The sequence below is a fragment of the Podarcis bocagei genome, assembly GCF_964188305.1.
Source record: "Podarcis bocagei genome assembly, chromosome: 16".
In the NCBI taxonomy this organism is placed as follows: Eukaryota; Metazoa; Chordata; class Lepidosauria; order Squamata; family Lacertidae; genus Podarcis; species Podarcis bocagei.
In genome coordinates, this window is record NC_138142.1 from 17,457,050 (window position 1) to 17,469,057 (window position 12,008).

General features: G+C 48.8%; 1 protein-coding gene across 8 annotated transcripts in view; it reads right to left on the reverse strand.

The window, feature by feature from the left end:
- Positions 1-11,162, reverse strand: part of CABP1 (calcium binding protein 1) — a 48,670-nt gene extending 37,508 nt beyond the window's left edge. The window contains exon 1 of one of the 8 annotated variants that reach the window (XM_081175032.1): positions 11,082-11,162. Coding sequence is in view for 4 of the 8 variants with exons in the window: in XM_081175025.1 (XP_081031151.1) it covers positions 2,320-2,847 (528 nt within the window). In the remaining 4 variants the exon portion in view is untranslated. Of the gene's footprint in view, positions 1-2,319; positions 3,541-3,564; positions 3,668-11,081 lie in introns of those variants that run through there. The other 7 variants (XM_081175030.1, XM_081175034.1, XM_081175029.1 and 4 more) reach the window with 7 other exon arrangements.
- Between the last annotated feature and the right edge of the window lie 846 nt (positions 11,163-12,008).

Sequence of the window (12,008 nt, forward strand, 5' to 3'; positions counted from 1 at the left end):
AGCCTAACCTAACTCATGGAGTTCTTGTGAGGATATGTTGGGGAGGAAGAGAACCCTTGAGCTCCTTGGAGAAAACGTGGGATATAAATGTGATAGATAAATAAACAAACCGTAAAATTAATTTTCTTCCTTATTGTGAAGGAAAGAAATTAACTCCTCCTTCCACCTCCCTCTTTTTCAGAGTTTTCAGGAATTTAATTTGGACCTGCCTTTGCCATCCTAAGGACCTCCAGATGTTTCAGCCTACAACTCCCAGCTGTGCTGGCTGGGGCTGATGGAGGTTGTAGTCCAAAACATCTGAAGAGCAGCCAGTTGGTGAAGAGCTTGCTAGAATACTTCTGGGAGGGAGCATCTTATGGAGCAGTCTTCCTGCCCCTTCCTGCTCCATCCCTACAGATAGGCTGCAGAAAGGGACAGGTTAGAGACAATCCCTCTCTCTTTAGCCTCTCCATAACATAGGGAGGATTCATTCCCAGCAAGAACACTTGGACGCCACCAACTTGACACAACAGCATCAAGAGCCAGCCTAACTTATCTCACAGGGTTGTTAGGAGCATAAAATGAAGAGGAGGAGAACAGTGTATGTCACCCTGACCTCCTTGAAAGAAATCTAACAATAAATAACTAACAATAAACAAACAAACAAACCATTCTATGCATCCTGCTCAGTTTAAAATCCTGACTGTCTGAAGACTTCAGACCTGGATAAAAAGGACTTTTAAAAAAATACTCATGCAGAGAGAGCTGTTATCAACCAAATGTTTTGCGAGTGGCAGTGTGGGATTGGACCCAGAGCACAATTTAGCAACTGAAGCAAACACTCCCTGTCCCGCTCTCTCCACCATGCCTAATTCTGGTGCTCTTTTATTTGGCTGACGCATCAAAATAAAAATGCATGTTTAAAAAGGGTCAGTTAAATGGCTGGAATTGGCATTTGTCACTCCCGTAAACTTAAATGTCAAACCTTTCTGGGTGGAAAGATACAGGGGCCACCTGCAGGGAGAAGATTATCAGCACTATTAAAAGGTGGCAGAGAAAGAGATAGAGATGGAAGTTGCTGAGGTTCTCTTGCACAAGCATCCCCTGTTCATTTCAATGGGACTTGTGCAAGAGACCTTCCTGTTCAACTGGGCCTCCTCTTACTTTGCCAACGGGGCATCCTCCAGATGTTTAGGACTACAACTCCCATCAGTATGTCCATACTGGCTGGAGCTCACAGGAGTTGTCATCGAAAACATCTGAAGAGCACCAGGTTGGCGAAGCCTTGCATAGCTTGCATAGGTGTCATCCTGTGCCGCTGGCACCCAACCCAGACTTGGTCCTGAGACAGTTTTCACAAGTGGAACACCCAGAAAAAAGAAGCAAGGGAGGTTTTCTCACCTTCAAGGTGCATCTATGTGAAAATGGTCACCAGTGGACGTGTTAAAATCAAACCCAATATTCGAAGGTCAGCTACAGGAGCTCAAAAGACAAATAAAGGGATAGGCAACCCATCCTTAGGTTTGCTTAGTGTCTATTGCATATTTTTTTAATGTATTATTTTTAACTGTTTCACTAATTCACCGTCTTTGCACTTACAGTCTTTCCAACCTTCAGCCCGCCCCAGCAACACAGAGGACTGAAGCATAAGCCGTGTCTCTCCTCTCATTCAGAAAGACAGGTTCACTTGACCCCAAAGCTTCGGGGCCGATACCCAACACACAGGGGTGCGCTCAGGCACAATTCGCACACATACACACACCAAACCGCTGAGCACGACCCCTTCCCGTTTGCTGCGTTCTTTTGCTCTTCACCAGCTTCTTTTCCACGGGGATTGCTTTAGGTGGCTTGTTGGTCCCTGCCAATGTCTGCCCGACCCACTTCCTTTCCCTGGCGACTCCTGAGGACTAGCTGCTTAGCCCTGCCTCACTTTACCGGTGCTCTCCCGCGCTCAAACCTCTCACCCGGCGGTTGCCTTGCATCACTTTACCGGTGCTCTCGCGCACGCACACTTCTGACCCGGCGGTTGCTTCCTCCTGAGAACCTGGGGAAAAGTGCACAGGGAGGACTCCAGGAGAATTTGGAGTGGGGGCTTTGCAGGGAGGAGGAAGGGAAGCAGCTCCGGCGTCTGTTTTCGCCCCCTCTCGCCCCCTCCTTCCCTTCCAGCATAGCTCCGCTGGAGTTTCCTGCCAGGCAGCCCCGAAGCAGCGCATTTCCAGCCAGAAGTTTCCGAGCTCTCTCCTCCCCAACCCCGCATCCCGTCCCAAAAGGAAGCGCAGGAAAGAGAGGAGTGGCAAGGAGGGGGCAGCGGAGTTAGAGGAGGGACGAAGGGCCCCTTACCTGGCCAAAGACCGAGCTGAGGATGGGGTGGAGCTGGTGGAAGAGTGGGTCGACTTCCGCGCCGGGTTTGGAGGCGGCGGAGCTCTTGCTGCTGCCACCGCCGGATGTGCCTTTGGGGGACGCTCCGTCGGGCAGCTGGAGGGACTCTCGGCTGGCTCGTTTGCCGCCCAAGTCCTGCCCCCGACCCGCCGTCGCTACCCCGTCGCTCTCCGCCTCCTGGCTGGCACTCCGAGAGGAGCCGCGCGCCCGGCCGCTCCCGCGTCTCCGCGGAGCCGCCTCCGCCTCGTCGGGCTCCCCCAGGCGATTCTGCTGCTGCTGGTACCTCTTCAAGCTGCCGTTGGAGGAGACTGTGGCGCCGGCTCCTGGGTGGCACAGGGGCCTCCTGGCGCTGGGCTCGGGGCTGCCTTCCGTGCGGCCCCCGGAGCTGCGCGGCTGCGGCTCGCTGGGCGCCCGCCTGCCGCTCCCGCCGCCGCCCGTCCGCAGTAAGGACGTCTTGGACTCGCTCTTGCGCACCGAGGAGGAACTCATGGTCGGCGCCGCCGCCGCTCAGCGGACCAGCATCTCTTAAGCCGCCGGGAGGAGGAGGAAGCCGGGAGGGAGGGGGTAGAGAGGAGGAGGAGGAGGTGGGGGGGACGCGTCTTTATATCTTCTTTCCCCCCCACCACCGCCCCACGCCTGGGGAAGCTCCTGAGCTGGAGGCGACTGCCGCCGCCGCACTTCAGCACCACAGCCCTCGGACAGCGCCCGGAGCAGCAGCAGTAATAGTAGCAGAGGCGCCGCCAGGCACAACCGCCGCCGCAGGTGAAGCGCCTGCGAAGCTGCCGCCGCCGCACTTCAGCACCACCGCCCGCGGACAGCGCCAGCAGCAGCAGCCGTGAATGGAGAGAAGAGGCTACGCCAGGCAGAGCCGCAGGTGAAGCTCCTCGCCCCGCAGAGCCGCCGCCGCAGTAGCCGCAGCCTCCCTCCCTCCCTCCGACCGCCGCATCGGCTCCCCGAACCCCGCGGGAGCCCCGGCAGTGGGTGGGAAGCGCCGCGCCGGCGGCGGGATGAAGGCGCAGCGCTGGCCTTGGGAAGGAAAGAGGCGAGGAGGGAGGGAGGAAGGAAGGCGACCCTCACTTCCCAAACAGGAGTAGTGCGGAGGGTGGGGAGACCTTTGCCAAAAGATGCACCAAAGCTTCCCCCTCACTCCCCGCCTTAGCAGACACCGGATCCCCTCCCTCCTCCCCCCTCTCCTCGCTTCCTCACCTGTGGAGTCAGCCAACTTTCAACGCCAGGCTCACCCTGGACCAGAGCATGAACTCGTAGATGGGGAATGAAGGCAGACAGGCACTTTGGAGAGCTCCAGCAGAGGAGGAGGAGAAGGAGGAGGAGAATGGCAGCAGCAACAGCGCCCTGATGGAGGGGGGGCCTGTCGCTTGGCACAGCCAGATTTAAAGGGTCCCAAGAATGGCACCCTTGTCACAAGACCATTCTATTGCTCTAGGAGAGATAAATAAGTACTCTTGGCATCCACAGGGGTGAGGTGTATCCTGAAGCCTGCCTGTCCTGCTTCCCTATGATCAGCTCAGGAAACAGAATGTGGATGTCACAGAGAGCATCAGGGTGGGAGGCCTCAGAGTCCTGGGTCAAAACTGAGTGGGACATCCTCAGGCACAAGCCCCACCGGTGTGACTGCCACCCTGTTCTGTGAGCACCCCCCACATTCAGTCCGAAGGGGGCCTGCACTGACATTCATTTATGACAGTCATCATGGAGCTCAAGGTGAGGCACAGGAGCTTTTGCCAACCTGGTCCCCCCCCCCATGGGAGTTGTAGTCCAAAACATCTAGAGGGGACTGGGTTGGCAAGTACAGGTTTTCAAATCCAGTCCTAGGCTGGAAATAGCTGAGAACCTCCTCGTGATTGATAAGGACAGCCTAGACAACCAGTGGTGATCTGAGCTAGCAACAAAATCAGGCAGAGCAACAGACACGGCTGTTATCTTTGCACACTTGGCCACATTCCAGTCAAGCAAAAGTCAAAAGTTCTTTACATCCATTCCCTCCCCTCCACACACATCTCTTCATCCTCCAACTGGTTATGCAACCCCCTGAGCTCTGGGCCCTATTCAAAGTGTTCACATTAGTGCTTTATGCTCTAAATAACTTTGGCAACAAATATCTGAGAGACTGCCTCCTTCTGGAGAAATCCTCTTAGAAGTTAAGATCAACAGAGGAGGCCTTCTTGGTAGTTCAACCATCCTCAGAAGTTAAGAGGGTGTTGGCTCGGAAGAGGACATTCTCTGTGGCAGCCCCTAAGTTGTAAAACTCCCTTCTCCCCACAGAGGTGCATCTGGCACCTTCACTTTACGGCTTTTGGGGGATGCTGAAGAGGCACCTCTTTACTCTAGCCTTTGACACCTGAGAGGTGTGTTTTCAGGACAGCCTCTGTTTCTGTGCCTGTAACTTCTTTTACCTGTGCTAAATTCTTGAAATTATTGTAAACTGCCCTGGGATCTTAGAATGAAGGGTGAGTGAAAAATGAAATTAATAGTAAAAAATAATTAGCAACAATCACGCAAGCAGGAGGCATTATTGCACTTCATGGAGGCCACATCCCCATCAAGGAAAGGCATTCTAGGAGGGTGCAGAACAGGGACAATGTTGGTGTAACCCAGGGGGAGGGGATGTGGTTTGGAGGGAATCCTGAGAGCCAGCCAGAGGAGACTGGAGGGTAATATTTGGCCCATGGGCTGGATGTTCCCCACCCTTCCTGTAGCTATTCTGCAACGGTGTCTACTTGTAAATTCATTAGGTCAGGTGATCTGGCTCAGATCCATTGTGAAGCCCAAGATGCCTGACTGGGAACATCTCATCAAGTTCTCAAGTTCTGTAGTGTAATCAATCTTGGGTTAACTATCCCTCAGGGGTTGGGGAAAGGGTATTAACATGTAATTGGATTCTCTTGTGCAAAAGTAAATGTGGAAACTGTCCAGGTAGATACCCAATATCAGCAGCCAAAGGTCACACCCTTTTCCACCCTTGTCATTCTCATGTACCTTATTGACAAACATCCAGGCAGATAATCTCTCCCTGGTGGAGTTAGCTTCCCTGCCAGCTATTTTTATGTCAGGGGAACCATCTGAGACTCAAATTGAGTGTAGGTCCTTTGGACCATACACCACACCACCAGGAAGCCCTCCAGCATGATATGAAAATGACCTCCTTTCCAGGCTTTTTGCTTCTGATGCCCAGACTTCAGAAACATAGACTGCCTCTGAAGAGAGAGGTTCCATTTTGCTGTTGAAGTTATCATCAAAGCTGGTGGCTATTCCCACATCTTACATGGTAGGTGAGGTCCAGCGATATAACATAGTCTGGCCTCCCCTAACCTGGGGCCCACCATAGGTTTTAAATTACAATTCCCATCAGCCCCAGCATCATAGATCCATGCAGGCTGGGGCTGCTGGGAGTTGTCATCCAAGGTACGTGAAGGACACCAAGTTGGGGAAGGCTGATGCAGTCAGTGCCAAGCTAGATCTAGCAATGTTTCAGATTCCAAGTAGTAATTGCTTCAAGGAAGCTTTACTTTCCAGCTGGAAACCTCATCAGGGTTGAAAGCAGTTGCCTTATTAATAGAGAAGAAATCACTGAGGCAGAAATAGGAACGAGACATTGGCTTTGGAAAGCCCTCCGGGGATCAATACAGCAAAAAGTTCCACTGGCAGCAGATGGGCAACACTCCTTCCCAGGAGGAAGGCTACATCAAGGAGGCCGTGGTAGATTAACCAACCCACTGATACTTTATCACAGGGCTGGAACACCTGCTACCCTGCACATGTTGCTGAACTCCTCCTGTGACCCTGACTATTGGTCATGTTGGCTGGGCTAATGGCATACAAAGCACATGCTCTGCCACTAGAACATAAGAGCCCTGCTGGATCAGGCCAAAGGTTCATCAAGTCCATAGAATCAAGGAACCATAGAGCTGGAAGGGACCACAAGGGTCTAACCATAGGGACCATCTAGTCCAACCCTCTGCAATGCAGGAATCTTTTGTTCAACATGGGGCTCAGACCCACAATTCTGAGATTAAGAGTCTCATGTTCTACTAACTGAGCTATCACAATAGGCAACCAGATGCCTCTTCTAGGAAGACTACAAACAAGATCTGAGCACAACAGCAACCCTCGCTTCCTGTGATCTCCAGCAACTGATATTCAGAAGTGTTTTTGCCTGTGACCATGGAGGCAGAGCACAACCATCAGTTTGGGGACACCTGCTGTGTTCTATTATACTCCAGGTTATGATCACAGTCTCTTTGACAGCACAAGGCCCAGGTCCAGCCCAGGCACAAGGAATGTCTCCTGCAATGACTTCATTTTAATGGGCCTGCTGTAACCTGGTCCAAAACAGGTCATAAATGGGAGTCAAACTTCCCATGTTGGCTCATTTACTTTTTATGTTCTCAGCTTCTCTCCTCCTGAAGACCGTGTTTAATTTCAGATCGGCACATAACAGGAGAAGGACATTATACTTTTGGAATGCAAAAGAGGTGGCTGGCTGGCTGGATTGAACCAGACCAAGGAACAAGCCCAAGGAGGAAAAGAAACTAACACTGCTAAACTGCTCTCTGCAAGAACCGCCTCTCCAGAGGGAGTATGGATTATTTGCCATCTGGCTGGACAGAATTGTCAAGACACTTAATATCTTACATAATACGCTTATTCGCTGCTTGCTTCCCAAGGTGGAACAAACATTTCATTAAGTAACGTCATACAAAGTCAGAGGCAAGACCTACCCTTGATGCCGCTAAGGTGGGGTTGCAAGTCATGGCATCCAGATGCTAGTGCAGCAAAACAGGACAAGGCATCATTGGTACAGCAACTTAGGACAGCATTACATCACTCACACAGAGGGCAATGTAAAGAGGGGCTGCAGAGCATCTGCTTTGTATGCAGAAACTTCCCAGGTTTAATCCCTGGCATCTCCAGGTAGGGCTGGGAGAGACCCCTGTCTGATATCCTAGAAAGTTGCTGCCAGTCAGTGTGGCCAGTACTCAGCTACATGGAGCAATGACATGCTGTGTTGTAAGGCAGCTTCCAATATTCCTGTGTAGTGCAAGATTGTGGCAGGGGTTGTTCTAGGGGCTGGAAATTTCTCAGCTTCAATGTGGTTCATATTCAGATAGTACCTTCCCTATCTGGCTAATTCACACAGGGTAAAATCTCCACCACAAACCTCATTGAATTGAATGGGACTTGAATGAAAGCAGAAGGGTGCAGTAGCCATTTACTTCAATGCAGCAAACTTCCCGTGCAATTTGGCCCATTTTAATTACCCAGAGGCAGGATGGGCCATTTGAATTTTCCACCTCATGTGGGCACCAAAATATCTTGTGGGCAGATTCCAAGGAAGGATCATTTCACCTTGATTCATGCACATGACCTCCTTTTCATCTGAACTGCAAAAAAGTCAAACCTCTTGACTTAATGAACCAGTGAGAAAACCGATGGTGGGGGAAAAGGAATAGAATCACAGCAGAGTTGGAAGGGGCCCCAAAGGTCGTCTAATCCAACCCCCTGCAATGCAGGAATTACAGTTAAATCTGCCTTTGTGTTGTCTGCAACGGTGGCATTCAGCTGCTGCTGGGAGAGAGGAAAACAACCTCAGTGGCAGAGCATCCCGAGCCTAAAACCCTGGAGTGCTGCTGTCAGTCAGTGTAGACCAATTGAACTAGAGGGACCAATGGTCTGAGTTGGTCCAAGGCAGTTTCCTGTGTTGCTATGTCATTCAGCTCAGCACACAATACCCTTTTAGCTGTCTTCTCAAACTTTTAATTTCCTAGGTACTGAGTGCTTGAAAGGGCCCTGAGACTGACTGTAGGTCCACAGAGAAAAATGTTCCTTGAAACAGATTGTCTGGAGGGTGCTAAAGATCATTACTTGATTGGAAATGCTTTGAGAGTGCTCAGAAACAGGGAGATTTGCTTTATGGAATAAATTCTGCTGGTTAACCAATGAATATGCTATATGAGTGTCACAGCAAGAATGTGTTGTGCTAGCTAGATATTGGAACACTGGAGGAAAGCTCAAATTCCTGTCCTAACAGAATGGGAAGGGAAATTGTACAAATAGGCACTTATGGCAAAGCTATTAAGAGTCAATTGAGGAAAGTCCCTTCCAGCTCTACAATTCTGTGTTTAGATAGAACTGGAAAGTGTTTACCGAATGCTGTCTTTAACCAAGCACATTCTCCACAAGATCCAAAATATTTATTTGAGATGATATAATACACCCCCTTCTCTCTCTCTCTTTCTCTCTCTCTCTCTCTCTCTCTCTCTCTCTCTCTCTCTCTCTCTCACACACACACACACACACACAGATGAGAACCCTCCCACAGAAAGACAGAAAGACTTTTGTGCACACACTCACACACTTCAGTTTTCCAAAGGATCTCGGTAAGTCAGATCCAGTAGAATTAATCAGCACCTTGAAAATTACATAGAGATGAAAGAGGAAGTGAGAAAGAATGTCATTTTTCTAACTTCCTCCTTCAGCTGTAGGTACATTTCAAGGGACAAAAAGGTGACCACACTCATCAACTCATGACCATGGAGTTAGAGTGAGAGAGGGCTCAGAGCCTCCAGAGGAGGACCTCAAGAGTGATATAGTTATATTATAATGCCTACCAAATAGTTGATGCAATCCTTTCATATTTTTCTATTTCTTTTTGTTTGTTGCCTTTTTTCCAGATAAGTATGTTTGTTTTATAAAATGAGCAGAAATGCTAAATTGAAAATAAAACCTGTAAAGGAGTGTGCAAACTTTAAATGTGAATGGGATGCTATTTGGCAAAATCGTTCAGAAAGAGAAGAGACATTTGGTTTTGATGCTGTTCATTGGGATCACTTATTGTACAGACAGGAAAGGAGACCGTGGGCAATGAGAATTTCAGTTGGGTTTTGTCCTGGCAATCTCTTGGATGCTAAAGGTGCTTGTTACAGTAAAGGCAGAAACTACCATCCTCTCCAGGGCAAAACAGTGCCATCAAAACTGATGAATAAGAAATTAGCTGCTGCAGCAATGACTTGAAGTTTACTTGGACGTACAGCCAATTTGCATATGCATGGAATTTGGGCCATTTCCCAAGGAACACCATCTCACACAAATAGTGTTTGCATAAAGTTTAAGTAACTGTTTTGGGTAGAGGCGGCAGCTTCAATTTTGTTCTGCTCAGCATAGGATTAGAGGGCCTCATAATGGCTACCAGGCATCCTTGTTCTGTTTTTGTTTGCTTCCTTACTACTCCTGCTCTTGGGCCTTTAACAGCAGCCTGATCTGCACAATGATGCTTTTCCTAGCATTCTGGGATATGTGTGTGTGTTTGTTTGTGTGTGTGTGTGTGTAGATGTACCTACTGTACATTTCTGTCTTATGGTAGGGCTGGCCTGGATATTTCTGTGCAGGGCTGGCCCTACCATAAGGCAGAGTAAGGGAGCTGTCTCAGGGGGCAGATGGCAGGGGCAGCAGCTGTCCCTCCACTGCCCCCCACTCAAGTCATTTAAGCCTCCTCTCTACCTTTTGAGCTAGTCTACTGCCCCCAAGTACAGAGGAGGACATCGCTCCACAGCCTTGAAGTCAGATTCAGCCACCAGCCAAGTAGAATTCTGTATGTGGAATGGGAGCATCAGCTCATTTAGAGATGCGGGAGAAATCTGATTCTGTTCACATGTATAGGCAATCTTACCTTACCCATTTTGTGCTTTCTAAAACAATATTAGAATATCCCAAGCTTCAAATTGTGCACTTCTCTGAATTTTGCGGTGCAGTACTCTGGCCAAGTAATGTGTGCAAAAATTCATAGTTTAGTGGAAAGAACATACCAAAGTTGCTTAGCAAAAATGTGTATATTGGGGGAAATTGCATACAAACATGGGACAATTTCACACTAAAAGACTGGTGAATTTTCACGAGGGCTGAAACAAAACTGGGAAATGTGGAGAACTAAACTTAAAAAGCAGAAATTAGAAATTGAGAGACATTGAAATTGACAGATCCACCCATCCTGAAGCTTTGCCTTCACTGTAGGCAGCAGAATGATTTGGGATGGCCCTGGTGCTGTGTGTTGTACTCCCAACATACAACACTTGCTAGCTATGTCATTGACTATTATGAAGAACCCTAAACATCACCTCCCCAAAAGGCAGTTTTTTAAGGCTGCTTGGCAGTGCCTCTCACTTGGGGTGGCCTGGCCAGTATTGGTTAGTTTTTGTTTTTATTTCCATTAAGTGTTGTTTGTTCTCATTTTACATTTTTATGTTGTGAATTAGCCAGTGATCTTCAGCTGAAGGGCGGTATACAAATTTAATAAATAAATAAATAAATAAATAAATAAATACCATAAAAAGATTTTACGGTAAAGCTGCCCTGGATGCTTGAAGGGTGTCCCTCAAATCTTAATGTGACTGTTCATACGGTGATGCAAGTAAAGTCTGAAACATTTTCCAGGCCTCGTTTTGTTCCTGCATTGGTGGAGCATGAGGACAGATACTATTTTATATCAGGCCTACCTTTCTCATCTGAATGATGGAATGATCGCAGAAGCTGCACTCACAGAAATTCTCCCTTCTAAATGCAGAGGAGCCCTATTAGGAAGGAACGCTTTTACTTTAGCAACAACAGTAACAGGATTCTGTGACTGTGAAAAGCTGGACACTGCAACCTGTTATCAACCGATGTGCAAGATGAGCAGGTTTGTATTAATAATACAGTGTGCACCTTACCTGACCGTTTTTGCCACAGCGTTTCATCATGGAACTCTTTGTCATCTAAGTGCTAGAAACCTGTTCTCCTTAAATAAATGGAAGTAGAGTTGCAAGGAAATGACAGCCAGTGTCCAGTGCTGCATCTGTGGAGCCACAAAGTACACAGTCAGTACTGGACCTATTAATATTTGGCGGGGGGAAGAAGGGGTGTCAAAGATGAATTCAGCTGGGCAAGCCCTGCCATGGATGTAGCCTTATACTAGGTTGGATTTGCTCATCTAGTTCAGTATGTATATATTTATTTTTCATTCTGGCAGATGCTCTCTGAAGCAAACTCTGAGGTCTTTCTTAACTTCCCTTCCCACTCCGCCTGAAATCCTTTTCATTGGAGTTGCCCAGGATTGAACCCCAAACCTTCTGCATTCACAGGAATGCTCTCCCACTGAACGATAATGAGGGACAGGGAGGAGGCTGCAGTGCAGCCCATTTACAGCTGGAGAGTTATTTGCTGCTGCCCAGCACATCAGGCTTCGCTTCACAGGAGAATAATCCCAACAGCAAAGAAGACTTGGGGGCTTTTGTGTGTGTGCTGGCTTTAATCCCCACACAAATTGTGATTTACACTGGTAGAGTGCCTGAGAGCAGCCAAGGGCTCACTGTACCCAGCCAGTGGGGAAGGTTGGCTGGAGACATTGTGAGGATCAGAGCTTAGGGCGGTCTACCTGAACCAATGGATTTGAGTTAGAAGAAAGGAGATTCTGACTAAACCTTTTTGACAGCAATAGCTATTGAACAATGGAATGAACTCCCTTGGAAGGTGGTTGATTCTCCTTCCCTCCCTGGAGATTTTTCCCTGCATTGCCATCTGTCAGGGATTTTTTAGCTGTGATTCCTGCATTGCAGGGGGTTGGACTAGACTGCAGTGTTCCCCAACCTTGGGCCTCC